Source organism: Triturus cristatus, chromosome 10 (genome assembly GCF_964204655.1).
Source record: "Triturus cristatus chromosome 10, aTriCri1.1, whole genome shotgun sequence".
NCBI classification, from domain to species: domain Eukaryota; kingdom Metazoa; phylum Chordata; class Amphibia; order Caudata; family Salamandridae; genus Triturus; species Triturus cristatus.
Genome location: NC_140593.1, coordinates 374,908,879 through 374,927,015, shown reverse-complemented (window position 1 = coordinate 374,927,015; position 18,137 = coordinate 374,908,879). Strand labels below are relative to the sequence as shown.

The window sequence follows — 18,137 nt, the reverse complement described above, 5'->3', positions numbered from 1 at the left end:
CTAATATAGCAGCATCGTGGCTATACGGTTCATTTTCACTACAGGATAGTTGCTGAGGTAGTTCTTAATACAATTGATGAGATACGATGTGCATGCTACGATGAGAATTTTTGGGTCCCTTTTAGACTTATTTGATAAGCAGTGGGAGGCTGGAACCAACCGGATTGTTACCCAAGACATACAAAGTGTGGCACTGTCAAACAATACATTAAGTCACATCGCTAATCAGAGCTACCTGGTTAGAGGATGGAGAGGATTGTTATAACAAAATTGGTGAACAAAGGCAAATCTATACAACCTCCTATGAAACACCTGTGAAGTGTGAAAATAAATGGAATTGGGTGGCAGAAACAAATAACTCGGAAAAAGTGGCCATAAGATCACCTATCCGAAGGTCCTGATGATGCTGATGTTTTGGTCCCGTCATGGAACATAGCTGGCTTGAAAAGGAATATAAGATCATTATTGCCTATTTGAGAAAATAGAAAGACTTCTGAAACTAATGAGATTGGTATGAATGACTATACGATTTACAGTGTGGATATAGTTAAGGGAAAATATGGATGCCCTGAAAGGTGACAAGCATTTTTGGTCTTAGTAAAACATAATATGCAGGTGAAAAACATTTTACTGAGTTTCAAGAGTTTTAATTATTATAACATTAGGTCTGAGAATAAGTAAGGGAATATGAGCGAGGAAGTCTGGTACAGACCTAATCAAAGTAAATACTTATTTTTCACACAAAAAAAACAGGATTAATAGCTAAAGGATTTGATATTAATAGGAAACAAAAATCACCCCAATATTTTAAAATTCAGGACTTAATAGGTAGTGACTCAATTCTATTGGTAGGAGAATTTTAATGCAAAGATCCCCAGCAAAGCATTGGATGATCATTTATCTTCGGAGAAGGATAATGTATTTGGGATACCACACCAAGTTCTTGCTAAAAATATTGGGGATGTGAAAGCCGGGAAATTGGCGATAGTCTGAACAGGACAATAATCAACTGAAGGTGTAAGAGTGACCAGCTGGGAAAAATACTTTTGATAATGAGAAACTGGGCAGTCTAATTGACTATGCTATAATTTCCTATGAAGTGTTCAGATGGTGAAGATTTTTAAATTGGTATGTTAATAGGTGGTGATCTTTAACTTCTTTATCTCACTATGCACAGCTTGGTATATTTAATGGATTGGTGCCAGAATAGTTCACCAATACGTCAGAAACATAAGCATAGGATAATACAGACTGCAAAACTGAAACACCAGACTGTGAACAAAATCGATATGGTCTTGAGAGATCAGAATAATGGACCACGAATGGTCTTCCTGAAAGAAAATGATAAATTGTTATCCTCTGTAAGAGAGGCTTCATCAACTGCTCTTAAGAACAGAAGGGGATGCAAGGGTAAATAAAGAACCCTAAATGACTAGGCAAAGATTGAGCTAAATAAAAAAATAAGGGTGGCCTATAAAGTGGGTGGTGCTAATAAACGGTTTTTCAATAGACTATACAGGAAGAAGCTCACACAAAAATTAAGGAAAGTTTTTTTCAAGGGAAAAAGATGCAGCCTCATGAAGAAAGAACAAAGCGTTTCTGGGGTGCAATGGGTAATATCAATGGGACCGTGGGTTATGTATATTGGTGAGTTATATACATTAAGATTTGGCGATATGAATTGCTCATAAAATAAAAAATTGACATTGTGGTATTGGAGCAGTATTCTTTAAATCCCACAGTAAGATGAGTAGAGGAAATAATAAAGTTAAATAGCTCAAGTGATAGATGGATTATCCACTAATATACTTAAGCTTAAACCTAGAACGGTGATGGATCAAACCCAGATCTGTTGACTGGGTGGGAGTGTTTGATTGGTTCTGATGCTCCGTCCATCACCACCCCCTTTTGTACCGCTTTAAACCTAGTTTGCGGGCTCAAGTTTTTACCCCAGTGTTTATAGCTATAATTAGAGGTCATGATATACCAGCATCCTGGAAAGGAAGTATAAGAGTTCCGCTCTATGAAAAGGGGCCCCTTGTATCTCCCAAGTGTTTTTGAATGATTACCTTGTTGGATATCCCAAGTAAAATCTATGCTAAACATCTCTTGCATGTATTAGAAAGGTGGACAATAAATGTGGCAGTACTCTCCAAGGTACAATTGGGCTTCCGTAGTGATCACTCAACAGTTGATGGATGTCTAATATTGAAACTGTTAGCTGAGGATTATGCTTTCATCAGAAAACAGACTCTTTATGATTCATATATAGACTTGCCAACGACATTCAATACAATCAACCAGGCTCTTCTGTGGGAGAAAATGTCTAAGCAGAATATTCCACTTGGGTTGTTAAAACTGATAATCCAGCTCCATGAGAGGTCTTGGACAGGAGTGGAAATAGGACTAATGGTGTTCTATCTAGGAGGATGCAGACCCCTAATGGCTTAAGGCAAGGGTGTGTATTATCCCCTCTGCTTTTTTCTATTTATATTGCTGATGCGTCAATGACTAAGCCAGGCTCACTCCTTTCCACCGAAACTAGGTGCAGAGGCTGTTTCCACATTGTATTATGCAGATGATAGTTATATTGGATCTCACTCCGGTAGGCTTTTTGAAGCAAGTAGATGCTTTTCAGAATACTGCAGAGTGAATTCACTGAGACTAAATTGATGTTTTTCCAGTAGTATATGGAAAAACAATAATCAGCAATGGTGGCTAAATGGTGCACAACTAGTGGTGGTTAAGGACTATAGGTATTTTTGTTTCTTTTTTAAATACTATCTAAATTTTAAAGCACTTATTGATCAACAGGAACAAAGAGCAAGATAGTGGGTGTATTGCGTAGAATGGACTCTGAATTGGGGCCTAAATCTGGAAAAGTTCTTAGAGACACCTATAACTCGAAAATAATACATTTGCTCTTGAATTTTTGTGAAGTCCTCTTGGAGAAAAAAATGTAACTGCCTTTTGATTATAGAAATTAATATTTGGAAAAAATGGTTAGGCCTCCTGAGAGGTACAGTAATAGTGCACTGGGACTGGTGCTGTTCCTGATGAAAATAGTATTTACATACCAGGAAATAATCCTCCATTATTAGGCCTGTCTTTCTAATGCAGTTAAGGGTTCACTAAGGGAGCTAATTATATATTAGTTACAGATTTAATAAAGTAGCACCATGGATTATAAACCCACAGAATATTTAGGACAGTCTTGATAGTTAGCCATCATTTGATACAGAGTGTATATCAGTAGCTCAACGGAAGAGTGTACTAAGGCGAGTAGTCAAACATAAATTCAAACGTTTTAATTTAGAAGATGTGGGTAAAAAACTAAAATGTCCCATCTATTGGAAACGGATTACAGATGTGTCCTCAATCCTATCTGTGTGATATTAAGATTACTATTGTTAGAAGGTGGTCACTGATGCTCAGGCTTGGCCAGATGCCAGCATTTATACATTAGAGAATGATAAATCATGATAGAATGGATATTCCTCTTTGTCCCTTCTGAAAACTCGTTCTGTTTTCATTGGGTTACATTGTTTTTTAAGGACATCTATTATAGAATGGAAACGTTTGTTACACCTGATTTTCAGAATTTTAAAGGTTCGCTAAATCCAGGATCCTTTAAAAATAATTTTAGACTGTGATATTATAAGAATATGTTATGGGATACGATAATGCTTAGCGATTATATTTAATCAGCAAGGACAACTGGTTTGTTTTTAGAATAGGTTTTTTGCTTTTTATATTGATAATAGGATATCTTATTTTTGATTTTATGCACCTTGGAATGATGTTAGAAGAATGATATAACATTTGATAATGCACTTTCATTTTTAGTGTTTTGCGAACTGTTTTGTATGTGGATATTTGGTCATTACAGAAAGGTAAGCAGTGAATTTTATAGATCCTTTTATTGTTTAGTGTATAATGTGTTTTCTTTGTATTGCCTGGTCAGCATAATGTAAAAATAAAAATAAAAATATTTTCTGCACATCAGTACACCGTGGCATGTGTAGTTGCTTTAGCAAACGTTATTTAACCAAAACAAGAATGCAAGAAGTTAAATTTGTGCATAAAAGGTATAATCACACGGAAAGGCTCATGACTATTAGAAGAGTTGTTTCTTTCTATAAAGTAACTGTTACGTGCAAATCTATGAGGCAGTACATGTGTTTCATGTACACATTGTCGTAAAGAGTTTAACTTAAATTTGACATCTACACTGTATTAATGAATGTTTGAATGTGTGTTTATTAGTACAGTTGGTCTAAACATCATATTAGGCCACATTGATTTTTTAATGACACAGAAATGTATACATACATGCAGACGTGCATAGTGTAAATAGACTAATATGCAATTAATTACCATTGTTAATGTGGATGCATCATTCGTCATAAGAGGGGTCAGCATGCCCAGCCCTCCCTTGGCAATGTTGATAAGTAGCATAATACACTCTGCACATCTGCATACATCATTTATACTAGGCTATGTTCTTATGTACATTAATTATTAAAAATGTATTTAATCAATTTAACCATAACCAGAGCACAAAGGTTTAAGGCTGATCAGTGAAATAAAACCATAATACATAGGCCCTCTGGGTATGGCCTGAGTTGGTTTCTTCTGTAAACTAATTGTAGAATGGAACCTGTAAGTCATTAATCTGTTATTCCTTAAGTTAGATGTGTGCTCTATTGAGGTAATTCCATCTTTCACTGTAATAATAAATGTAGAAGTCTGTGTTTATTAGTATACGTGTTACAAATAACATATTATTGGATACGATTTACTTTCACTGACAATATAAAAATATATTCAGGCCCAGGCAGTACAAATAAATGTAGCCCAATAGCACAAGTTATTAAGAGCAATTTTACTAATAAATTTACTATTTTGGCGGTAAATAATGGAAGAAAATGTTTAGCGCTAGTTGCAGGAAAGCTCACCAATTACCTCTTTCATGTTACTTAGATAAGGAAACTAATCTATAAAGAAAAGCTATCAATTATTTTACTCTCTCCAAAATACGTTATTTCTGATTGCTGTGCACGGTTATTCTCAAAGAAAACTATTACATGTTTTAGCTTGTTGAACAATTAGTTGTGTCAGAATTCTAATTACCAAATGTCATAACAGATTATGTGTCCCACAACCCTAGACAAAAAGATCAGCTAGCACATGTTTCACAGTGAACAGGCCACTTTTTCAAGGATGTTCTACACAATTAAAAGTATTCTCCATGTGGAAATATAGAATCAGAATAGCTTCAAATGTTCAGTCACCACTGTAATCTAGTCCCTTTAAATGTCACCATCATACTAACTGCATTTCTGCCCTTTGGCCATCCAGACTAATAAGAGAAGCATTTAGTATTGCATCTCTAATGCTATTTTTCAAATTCTTTTAAATATTAATTTAATTAAACAAAAAAGACCCAAGATTTGGTATCTTTATTCTATTAAAATTGATAAAATGCAATGCTCCAAGTAATACATGAAAGCTATAACTGTTAAGCACTCATTTCAACAGGTCAAAAACCCATGATGTGGTTCAGACAGAGGTTACCTTCTACAGAAAAAACTCTGCACAAGCTTGTTCTAAGCAATAATTCATTGTGAAAAACACTTGGAGGAAAACTATCTACCTAGACTCATTGAAAAATCTTACTTGTGTTATGGTCCATTATGAACACAGTTTTTCCTTGTTCGACTATCACATCAAGGTAGATTACTGTATCTTGCTAGCATATCATCATGACAATAAATCCATACCTTATTTCCTTTGTCAGCTGTTGCATTTTTATCTTTTACACAAACGTTGTAACCATCAAGACACCTGGCGATAGTGTTTTCACAAAGAAAAGCACCAGCAGTATTGTTCAAATGAGTTGCATACTTTTTATTTTATTAGTTTCACTTTGAGCCAAAAACATGTGGTGATACTTTATTAAAATGACCTTTTATCTCTTCAGATAGTTGAATTAATCTATATCAGGAAAAATTAAATAGCATTCTGATGACTGAATATCATAAATTTATACTTACATAAAAACATTTTCAAATTGTGTGAGACAATGAGCAATAAGCCATGCACCAAACCGGAACACTGCTGCATTAACAAAGAAGTTAATGCTTTGGGAGATCCCATACGTGATTCCATAGATAGGTGCTTTTTTCAACGAATCCCTGTATAGTAAAATGATTCAGGTTTAGTTAAGTTAACTTTATTTTTCAGGGCAATTTTTGACAATTTATGTACATCTGAGAATTACTGTAGCAATCCGTTTAAATTGTATGTTGCAATTAACCAAAATGTTTTATCAGAATGTAGTTTTGTAATGGTTTCAATTAATCAAAAACAATACATTTTTACTTACTGTATGTTGCTTGGTACACCAAACATTAAAAAAACAAAAGGAACAGAAATGCTAATAGCTAGCCTAAGGCGCTCATTAAGAGTTTGGTGAGGGGATACTAGAGGGCTAGAATTCCAATTTACTGTGAATATATTCACACATAAATTGCAAGGTTTTTCCCATGAATGAGGACTAGCTACTCAGACTGAAGAATCAGCTCTTTTAACGAGTTGTTCATTTCCAGGGTGAAGTCTACTGGCTTTTCCCACCTACTCGGAGCTGGAACAGTGTGTAAAAAGGAGGGCATCTTTGGACGTGAAGATGTGGGTCAGGGTTAGGGTAGATTGATGGTATACTGAGGGAGTTTTTGGTCCGGAGGTGGGTCCCTTGCTCACTTTGCCACTGGATTCAAGCTAGCCTGGCTGATGAAGGGTGTTACCCAGAAACCGGTCCCAGGATGCTTGTTTCCCGATCAGGGAACATCTTACTTGGCAGTTCGGGCTGGACTGTTCCCATGAGGCACAGGGTCAAGACTGATTTGCATATAGCTTGGCCTGAACTGAGGTGGTGAAGTAAGCTAAAGAACGATGATGGATTCAACCAGATCTGTGACTGGGGGTGAGTGTCTGAAAAGTTTCAGCGCTTCATCCATCATCTCCTTGTGTTTGCTTTGTTTGGCCTAAGTTGGCAGGGTATGGCAAGATGTGGGTGCCTTGCTCACTTTGCAACTGGATTCAAGCTAGCCTGGCTGATGAAGGGTGTTACCCAGAAACCGGTCACAGGATGCTGGTTTCTGGTTCAGGGAAGACCTGGCTTGGCAGTTCGGGTTGGACTGTTCCCATGAGGCACAGGGTCAAGACTGATTTGCATATAGCTGGGCCTGAACTGAGGTGGCGAAGTGAGCTAAAGAACGATGATGGATTCAACCCAGATCTGTGACTGGGGGTGAGTGTCTGAAAAGTTTCAGCGCTCTGTCCATCATCTCCTTGTGTTTGAGACGGAGGGAGTTTTGCCTGCTCCACCTGTATTGTGCTCTGGGTGGAGGGGGACTAGCTAGAGCTCTGGCACTGGCCTGGGCTTATCTTTTTGTATAGAGAACATGGAATGTCTGGGGCATGGGTGTGGAGTGGGGGTGAGCACTGTATGCTCCACATGTGAAACCAGCCAGTTGTATCTAGGCCCAGAAATATTAAGTACACCTGGGATTTCCAGAAACAGAGATATTGGTGCCAGTCAGAACTGTGAGTGGGAGAATTGCATAGGAATCATTGCTCCAGATGGAACGTGGTCAGCTGTAATGCAGGCCTGTTTTTTCAGTTTTACATACCAATGTCATGCCTCACTTGAAACACACATCAGAACTCAAATAAAACAAACATGTATTTATTTCTGAGAAAGAAATTAAAACTCATAGCTTCCTTTACAGTCCTAAAATGATAGGGTCAAGAGCTATAGGCAGGTCTGCAATTAAAGGGTGAATTTGCTGTTCTAATTATTGGTCAAACACCTGGTTTCAAGAGAAAAATACTGGACTCTTTCATGAAAAGGTGATCTATTGATTGGAATCTCAAATTTCTAGAGCATGGACCATTTTATCTTTAATGAGTAATCACTATGCCTACTTTATTTTCAATTTTAGATTGACTCAGTGTGTTTTTCAGGTTTATGTTTTTAGGTGTAGGTATAATTCAGTCATCTGGGGCACAACTCTATTGTAGTGAGTATCTAGTAATTTGATATTAGTTCTCTGCTCTGGCAAAAAGTAGTAGTTGTATGGACATTTGCCATTTCAGAAACACAACTTCAATTATTTCTAAAGACATATTATTAAGTGTCAAAATAAATGTCTATTGGTGCTGGCTCTAATTGATCAGGTCTGAATTCTGAGAGTAGCAGCCATGAGTTGCCTACTTTAACTAGCACAAATGCTCAGGCTTGGTAAAATAGGGCCTGGTTTATGTCTTGGCAGGCGGGTTATTCCCGCACAATATAAATTTCATTATATCCTACGAGATTTATATTACGGCCGATGGGATATCTGTCACCGTTGTGACGGAGTAATCCATCTGCCAAGATCTAATTCAGGCCCATAGTGTCCAAAGGCCTATAATTGTCACAAATTATTACCCAACTTGTATCATTTCTAATTTGTTCATAATTATACAAGCAAAACATTCCTGAACGTTGAAGAAAAAAACAACTCCTTAGATCTGCTACTGTCTAAATCATGCCAGGTTTTTATAAACTATAAAACATTTTTAATGTAATACTTCTAAGTATGCAAGGACACTATTTTAGTGCCATTATCTATGGCTGAAGAGATTTTACCGCTTCTCTAGATGGCCCCTCCTTAGATGAGCAGATGATGTGCATGCTCTGGGACAGGGACCAGAGATAGATTGTGTGAGCATTTTTTTAAATACAGCTGTCATGCCACCCTTCTCTACTATTAGGAGTCAAGTTCAAACTACATACATGTAGAAGGCCATTCCATTGGAAAACAATTGAGAGCATCAGGATATTCAGCTTTCTGAGATCTACTTAATATTCTACTTTGTGATGTAGGTCAGAATATTGTCTACATAAATATTATATGACATAAATATTGTGTTTGAAATATCATTTATACAAATATTAACCCAATGTATGTGCATTTTATAATACTGAATCCAATGGGAAAATATTTTTCTAGACCATATTTAGGACACCACATTTTCTACCAGACAGTATTCAGACAGTGATATACTAGTATTGTCTCATATTTTGAGATGGATATACATTTAGAGAGAGATGTGTTTGATAGTTTTTGGGGAGTTAATTTGTAAAGATTCAGAGTTTGATATCATCTGTATATTTGATTATGTTCTCTGTATATCTTGAAACAGTGCTGGCCCTTTGACATATAAGTATGAAAATATATTTCACCAATATGTGACAGCTTCAGGGCACATATCTGGGAATGTTCCTTCAAAACAAGCTTTTCTTTGTTTGGTGATAGCCAGAGGCCAGCATCATAATGCTCTCCCCCATTTAAATAGATATAGGGCTTAATATATCAAAGGGTTTTACCCATTCTGTGACTTTGGGAAATTGTGTTAGCTTCAATTAGCCATGGGTCTGCACAAAATATGCTACTCAGCCACCCAGCCAAGTTCGACTCACAAGGCCACCCTCTTCACTGCAACAAGGGTGAGTCCTCTCCTATCTTTTCTAATTTGTTTTCCAACATAAGTATAGTCCTATGGGAGTTGTTTACATGGGAAGCACAAAGCCACTGAGAACTTGCCAGGGAAAATGCACAAAAGCCCTAAGCTAACCCCTTCAGATCCAGCTAGCAAACCCCAGATTAATCTGATGCTTGAGGATATTGACATTCTAATCGAGGTGATTGAAACACTTCTGGGGGTGATACTACAAAGAGGAGGACTCTAAATAGGGAGAAGCATAGTGAAGCGGTTAGGAATCCCGGCTGCGTTTACCTGAAAACGTGCCTAAATTAAATGCTGGGGTAAGAGAGAACGAAGAGTCACTTAAAAACAAATGCACCCATTTGATAAGAGTTGTGCATAATTGCTGTTCTCCAATTGGCTCGGACATTATCCAATTCAACAGATCCCACGATCCATCAGGAATCAACTTTTATTATATGGAACTTAAAGTATGGCACACTTAAATAGTGTGCCTATGCAAAAAACACCTGCCTGGTTCTCAGATACATATAGACCGCCGCACCCATGCCCCCATGCTGCACATTCTTACCCCACTATCCCTAATCCTAGAGAAGTACTGGGGACATCAATGGTTGATTGATACAGCCCCAGGCCCCTCTATAACATACCCGATTGAGTCAGTGATTTACAGCTCAGTGAGAGGGTATGTAAAAAGTCACAAGTGGGGGGCGGGACCTGAATTAAGGGTCATCAGTCGAGGTGACCCCATTGTGCAGCAACAGGAACATAGTAAAGATTTAAATGCTATCAATATTTTGTCCTGGAACCTGTGGGCCTGAAAAGCAAACCTTGAGATCCTGATTGGTGTGAGTTTATAGATCAGTTTGATATTTGCCTATTCCAGGAGACATGATGTTTGGAACCTGTGTATAGGATAAGCCATTTGAAGGTTTGTATTCCTATCCACTATACAGGAATGGGTTGTCCTTCCGGTGGTCTAACAATCTGGGTACAATCATGATTGATCACCAACATAGGCCTACTTAACACAGCTTCCTCTGAAATTCAGGGCATCGCTTTTACTAGCTAGACTGGCCGTAGAATCCACATGTACAACATTTATAATAGATGGGTGAAAGGGGACGGGGAAAGACCTACATCGAAGCATTTAATGACACACAGGGGGACTCTGATACCCGTGAATTCTTCATCGTCGTGAGGAACTTCAATACAACATTTGAGCCATGGTGATTACCCCAGCGAGGTGGAGGATGAAGAATTGGGTATTTCTTCTTTGGAGCACCACCTATGAAGCAGCGCATGGACGCCACTTACCAACTGATGCCTCTAATCCTGTCCTGTGGCCTACAGGCTTGTAATGGATTGTATGAGATCAGACCTTCAAGCCCAACACAAGTATAATTACCCAGGAATTTGTCCTTGTTTCTTTGCACGTGGAGGTTTGTCAATGATATGAAGGTGGTTGCAAGGAATGATAATGATCACAATGCTAATCACTCTACATTGGTGGATAGAATAGCTCATCTAGAGGATGCCTCACTGTCACTCTCCAGGGTTATTAGGCCAGCAAATAATAGATGTACAGTGAAATTGGCAAGAGTTACGACCAAGCTAAAGATCTTGGAAGCCAATAAAAGAACCTTACTACTGCCATAAAGGTCCAAGAGGACCTAATATTAAAAAGTGCAGCTGGAGGCTCACAGGGGTTGGTATACCCAATTCTGAGACATCCTACATGTTGTGGTAAAAATAAAAGAATCTATTTTTGACAGCTAGTGGACAATGGGGGTCAGTGTGGAAAATCTATCTTGACCAACTTCATACAGCCCCAGGTCTGGCGGATGCACTTCTCAATTTTACACAATGTGGCAGGAGAGGCGGATTCTGCCACCATTAAGCTACAAGATTCTTACCCATAAACCTGGACTGACCATAGAGTTAGAGGCCAGCCGGAGCATTGTGCCATACAAAGCTATGGGCCCTGATGGGATTCCTGGGGATCTTTTTATGGCCAATATGGAAAGTTGGGCTATATACTTCAACAGACTTGCAAACACAAGATTAGAGGGGACTGAGATCCCCTCTCCCTGTAAAGCTGCAGAGATCGTACCTATCCACAAAAAGAGCTTTAAGGATTTACCACTGAATTATAGACCAATTAGTCTAGTAGACATTTCCCAGATAGCATTCTCAAGGAGGATTCTGAACATACTTGACACATGGATTGAAGGTGCCAATGCCTTGTCGCACTTGCAGCCAGGGTTTAGAAACCATGTTAGTACCATAGATCAGGTGTTCAGGTTCCTGGCCATACACTAGAAAACAGAAGTTATCCAAAAAGCCCATTTATGCAGTTTTTGTGGACTTAAAAACCACATTCAATCAATCACATAATTTGTGAAGCGCATTACATACCCGGTAGGGTTTCAAGGCGCTGGGGGGGGGGGGGAGGGGTGGGGGGGGTGGTGCTGTTACTGGTCGAAGAGCCAGGTCTTGAGTTGTCTCCTGAAAGTCAGCAGGTCTTCGGTTTGTCGCAGGTCGAGGGGGAGGGTGTTCCAGGTCTTGGCGGCGCGATGGGAGAAGGACCTGCCTCCGGAAGTGGTTCTCCAGATGCGTGGGACCGTGGCCAGGGCGTGGTCAGCGGAGCGGAGATTCCTGTTGGGTACGTAGAAGGAGAGTCGACTGTTGAGATAGGCTGGGCCGGGGTTTTGTGGAGTGCCTTGTGTGCGTGGATCAGGAGCTTGAAGGAGATTCTTTTGTCGACGGGGAGCCAGTGCAGGTTCCTCAGGTGGGGGGTGATGTGGTCGTGGCGCGGGACGTCAAGGATCAGGCGTGCGGAGGCATTCTGGATTCTCTGTAGTCTGCTGATGAGCTTGGATCGGGCTCCGGCATAGAGGGCGTTTCCGTAGTCGAGTCTGCTGCTGACTAGGGCCTGGGTGACTGTTTTCCTCGTGTTAGTCAGAATCCATCTGTAGATCTTGTGAATCAATGTTCCTGTGTCAATCTCTGGGAGGCTTTGGATCTATAGGGGATCCCCCTTCCATGTCCGGTATCTTAAATTTCCTAAATTCAGACACCTAATGCACAAGTATGTTGGAGTCAACAAGGCGAGCTTACAGAACAAACAGAGGTTGAGAGAGGGGTGCAACAGGAGTGAGTACTAGCCCCCACTCTCTGCTCCTTGTATTTGAAAGATGTGGTGACCCCACTGAACTAGTGTCGGAGCGATGCACCAATGATTGCAGGCCAAAAAGCTCCCATACTTTTATTTGTGTATGATATGTTGCTGGTGTCTAGAACACCGGCTGGCCTAGAGACCCTAATGGATCAGTTTACATCCATTAACCCACACAAGGCATTTACAGGGTCCATAAAATTGGGCGGCCGTAGCTTTGAGAGGGTGATTGATTTGGACTATTTGGGCATTAGGTTAACAGCAAAAATGTTGTGGCTTCCCCAAATTAGGAAAAGTGGCTTAAACATGTGCCACGATGTTACGGGGATATTGAGACTGTACAACTCTTTAAAAACAAGGCAGATATCAGCAGCTCCTAACATTTATCAGACAAAGGCTATAGCGAGTGCCCTATATGAAGCCGAGCTGTGTGGCAACAGTTAGCTATCAACTTTGGCAACAGACGAAAATGGTTTTATAAGAACACTATAGAATCTACGCAAGAGTACCCCAATGTTCACTTTGTTGTGGGACACTAGTATGAAATCGATCAAGAGTAAGGCCAAATTAAGACCTATTTTCTTTTACTGGTGGAGACTGTGGAACTCTTTGGAAAACTAATTTAGAGTTTTTAAGGAAATTGCAGACCTGGACCAGGTTAAGAAAGTAAAATTGATAACTAATTTAAAGGCAACTTTGTCACCATTGGGTCTAGAGGACTACTGGGAAAACCAAGAGTCAACAGAAGCCTCTAGCTAGAGTCCATGTAAAGGAACTATGCTGGGCCTATATTTGGGGCTCGAAAGTCAGTAGTAAGAATTTAGGAACCCTCACTTCAAATATTATGGCTCTTAAAAATCATTGCCGGTTTAAAGATTTTCTTTACTTTATTTTGGTACTATCAGCCAGACAACTGTATATTAAGTTTCGTTTCAGTATGGCACCGTCTCCGTTAAGTGTTTTTGTAATGATTGGAAGAGTACAACCGATTTGAGCAATGTATGTCCAGTTTGCCTACAGGTGGACGAAACCCTTACATTATTTCTTTTTTTCTCCGGGTTAAGAGCTTCTGAGGAAGCAGTGGATAGTTACAATGTGTAGGCCGCTTGGCACCAAACAGTGCCATGTGGCATTCAGATTGCTGCATGCTCAAACAAATGAGTTGACCGTTTATGCAGTAGCTAACTTTTTACATTGGAGCTAGCCATTAAGAGAAATGCCAGGAGTTAAATGTAACTGGATTTGATGGAGTGTCTTTTGATGTGCTTTAGTGGCATAACAAAGGGTTATTGTGCATCCTAGATTAAACCTATTTCTTTCAAGATTAGTGTTGATGGTATACATCCACAAAAGGAATTTTTTTTTTTTTTAACAACTCATTTCATGTATCATGATGATAATTGCACCCAATCCTTTGCACTCTTAGATCATCTTAGGGTGTATATATCTGCAAAGATGCTATTGTTCTTAACAATTATTATTTCTGTACAATTTGGTGACAATTTTACTATGCAAAGTTAATTTGAATTAGTAATCCAAATATCGAATATTTTCTCTACTATGAGCTGTTAATGTTTTAATAGTCTTATGTATGCTTCCTTTTTTTTTTTTTACCGCAATAAGGTTTATTGATGGTAACTACTCAGTTCCCAAACTAGAATACCAAGAAATCTCATAGTGCATTTTGGATCAATTGGTTCCAGTTGGATTTACTCAACTCTAGCACATATTAATTTTACTAATGGAAATGTACCTGCATGCATGGAAAACATCAAGGGATTTACCATCTGAATACATAGTATTATTCAGATTAACTTCTACCAGAACAAGAAACCAAAATGTGCAATGTAAAGGACATCATCAAAAAGATTCTCATGTGATTCTCACTTGTAAGGTCCCTCCAAACTCTTCATGTATCGGTCGAAAAATGCATCTTCTCTCGTTAATGAAACAACAGTTCTTATGTTCTCAACACATTCCGTTGAGATCTAAATTAAATAGAAAATATTAAAAGTAAAAATTCATTCAGGTTTATAGAAATTTTCATTTTAAATTGAGAATTAGAACAATGTAAATTCAAAAAATACATAACTAGCACTCTCTTTCAGGTATTGCTTGTATTTCCTGTTGTACTAGAACTGTGTTAACGCTTAATTACTTGCTGGTGTCCCACCATCCAGCTTTACTAAAGTTGTAAAGTTTATTGTACAGTAATGAATTCTCATTTTATTTACCTCTATTTCACCTATAATAGTAGTGAATGAGTTACCAGCACCACCATATACATTCTTTGACACACCATGTAGCCATATTTGACAGAATACTAGTTGCAAAAGTGCAGCTGAGTTCTAAAAATTCACACTTTAAACACAAATTCAGCTGACATTTGATTTGGGATTATTTCTAAGCTCTCGTTTCAAAACTCCAGTAGTAAATTTCAACTTCTGTAAAGTGGTTGCCATGATGATTAATGTTTAGATTAGCATGGTCCTTGGAGTACACACCTTACTGTAGACTTACAAAGGTATTTGTGGACTAATCTGGAATACATCAATTGAACATAATCCATTGTGGATCCAATTCAGTGGTCATTTTAATAGCTATAAATACTGAAAGGACTATTTATAAGAGTAAGTATCATTGACAACATACTTTAACGTAAATGCTTATTGTATTTAAAGGTAAGTGTAGTGTCTTGTGACTTAGAGGTGACTGGACCCTTTTGGTTCTTGGTGTACTCAGTAGAATAGTGATGCAAGTTCTCAGGTGTGGGGAATGAATTCATGATTTAAAATGTTCAGTGAATGGTTACACGCTGAGGAATAAAGATGTGTAATACCAAGCTCCGTGTGTGGTGTAATCATTTACATGTGCTGAGGCCTGGGTGGACGCTACAGTAAAGCATTCTACTACATCATAGAAAACGTGCCCTTAAACAGATTATTGCCAAAATTAAAATGTGATTAATCACAGCAATACCGTACAGTAACAAAGCCATTTTGGGGAACTTGGTACTTCAAACAATGCACTTTTTTCTGTTTTCAACATATTCATAACGTTTCAATATTTGGCAAAAATTCACTGGCAGTGGGAAATAGCTATATATTTTCTGTCAGATCAGTTAATAGCCTTGATTTCTCTTGGATTTATCATTTATTCCATTTATTACAGAGGCTTGAAACTAAATGTTGTCCACTTCTATAGATACTTCAATCGAAGAATAGTCCAAACTATTGAATATTGCTCTTTTTACAATTTCTACCACTCCCTTACTTTGCTTAATTTAGAACTGAAATTCTCAGTCCTGTCACTCAAGTTGTTTTCAATGTTGAGAGGTGCCAGCCTAAATAACACTATAAATAAATGTGCTTCCAAACTTACTCTTCCAGCTTCTTCCAAAGCAGCTTGGCCCTTTGTTGCATTGCCAGCAATTGATTGCATACGAATGACATTTGCAGCAATGAGGATAGGTACGCAGGCAAGGATCAGCAATGTTAACTGCCAGCCATGCACGAAAGCAATGATGATGGCTGTCAGCAGCGTGCACACAGTCATAGTAACAAGACTCAAGCGACTTCCAGTGGCCTGAAAAATGTGAAACATAGCTTGTTACTCATTCACAAGTATATCTTAGTATTTTTAAAATCGTATTTAAAGATGATTTTTTTCCATACCCCTTTGACTTGAGAAGCATCAGTGGCAAGTCGTGTTAGCAGAACTCCAACAGCATTTTTGTGATCATCAAAAAACCCTATGTCCTAGAAATAGAAAGAAATCACTAAATGGGCTATTTAATTATACCCTTGATACATTATAGTGCATGCCCTCAGACCAAAGATCCCAATTCAAAGCTCCTTCTGTAATTATGACTTACTCATGAATTGTGCATAGTACAGTATGTCCCATTTATGTATTACTTTAAAGCTCAATGACATGCTGTTGACTTGGATACCCAGGTATTGTGACATGGCCTATTCATTTACCACACTTAAACACATACAACAGAGACAATTAAACCCTCTAGTAATATTACATTTGCTGCTTAGGTTTTACATTGGTATTTTGACATACCTGTCTTAGCAATGATTTAAATGACTCATATCTCAATCTCTTTGTAAGATTCTCTCCAGACTTTCCAAATGTAAACCCCTGTAAAATTGAACAAACAATGGTAAAGAGATGAATGTAAGATTTGTGTGGATTATATATATTCTGACCAACCCAACTGTAGGTTGCTACTTTCATTTATCATACCAATTTTCAAAAGTATGCACAAACGATTTACTGCAGAGAATACACTGGTTAGTTGAAGCATGTTGCAGTCTTGCATTGAAAGTGTCAAAATTATTTTCTCATTGCACAAGCTTACTAACATTAGAATAAAACTGTAATTAAAAAAAAACTAACATTGCTGTGTACTAAAGCCACAGCCCTATTCACCAGATCAGTTGTGCTAAGCCAACATGGACAGGCATGCATCATCATAAAACTTTTTTTTATCCATAAAAGTACATACGTTTAAAACTTACTATCAATAAAATTTAAATAATACATACAATTGCTGTTAAGACTTCATTTGAACAAAACACCATGTTCTTCAGTCTATTAAATTTTACTTCTCAATCAAGAGGCATACTTCGATCAGCTTCGTAGACTAGATTGTCTAGGTGTGCAAGGGATTTCCTTCTATATACAGCCCTGCTGATAAAACCAGCATCAGCGCAACAGACTAGTTCATTCTCAAGAGTACAAATACATTTCACGGCATTCTCATAAAAAGATAGTTTCTGTGCAATAAAATTGTCCGTAAAAACTTTTCTAATGTTGCGGTAACATTTACAAAACAACAAAAAGTGCATAGTGGACTGATTTGCTTTCCCACCACGTGGGCATTTATAAACAATTTTCTGCCTTTCTTCATGTTTTGGGAAAGCTACCAATTCATGAACTGTACCCAGACACAGTCTTGTCATATAAAATCTATCCTGAGTGTTCACAATTTTAACCAAATAATTGGGTAAACCAGTTGACTCAATATGTGCCATGTATCTCGATACGCTTCTTTTTTCCTCAACCCTCCTAGCCCTCTCCGGACTTAATTTCTCCATATACAATTTTTTGATTTATTTTTTACTAAACTGTAAAATGTCTGTGGGGTTTTTAACCGATAGTTCTCTGTCAATATTCTTTAATAGTTTATCCGTGTATGCTAGCCATGGGATTTTGTTAGTATGTTCCAAAGCTAAGCAATCCCTAATTGTATCCCTTATAAACTTTTGTCCATCTTTGCACCAAATGTTCTGCCACAAGCACAAAGCTCTTGCTTCTACTAGTTCGGCCACACATGGTGCATCCAGCTATTTATGCAAGAGATATGTGGCGGTCGATCTTGGTACGGCCAGCA

General features: G+C 38.2%; 1 protein-coding gene across 2 annotated transcripts in view; it reads right to left on the bottom strand.

Moving 5' to 3' along the window:
• Window positions 1-18,137, bottom strand: part of LOC146789453 (ATP-dependent translocase ABCB1-like) — a 197,983-nt gene that overhangs the window by 15,802 nt on the left and 164,044 nt on the right. For both annotated transcript variants that reach the window (XM_085631599.1, XM_085631600.1), the window contains exons 20-24: window positions 16,805-16,882; window positions 16,408-16,491; window positions 16,115-16,318; window positions 14,621-14,721; window positions 6,057-6,197 (exon numbers count right to left, since the gene is read on the bottom strand). In XM_085631599.1, coding sequence (XP_085487725.1) covers window positions 6,057-6,197; window positions 14,621-14,721; window positions 16,115-16,318; window positions 16,408-16,491; window positions 16,805-16,882 — 608 coding nt within the window. The remainder of the gene's footprint in view (window positions 1-6,056; window positions 6,198-14,620; window positions 14,722-16,114; window positions 16,319-16,407; window positions 16,492-16,804; window positions 16,883-18,137) is intronic.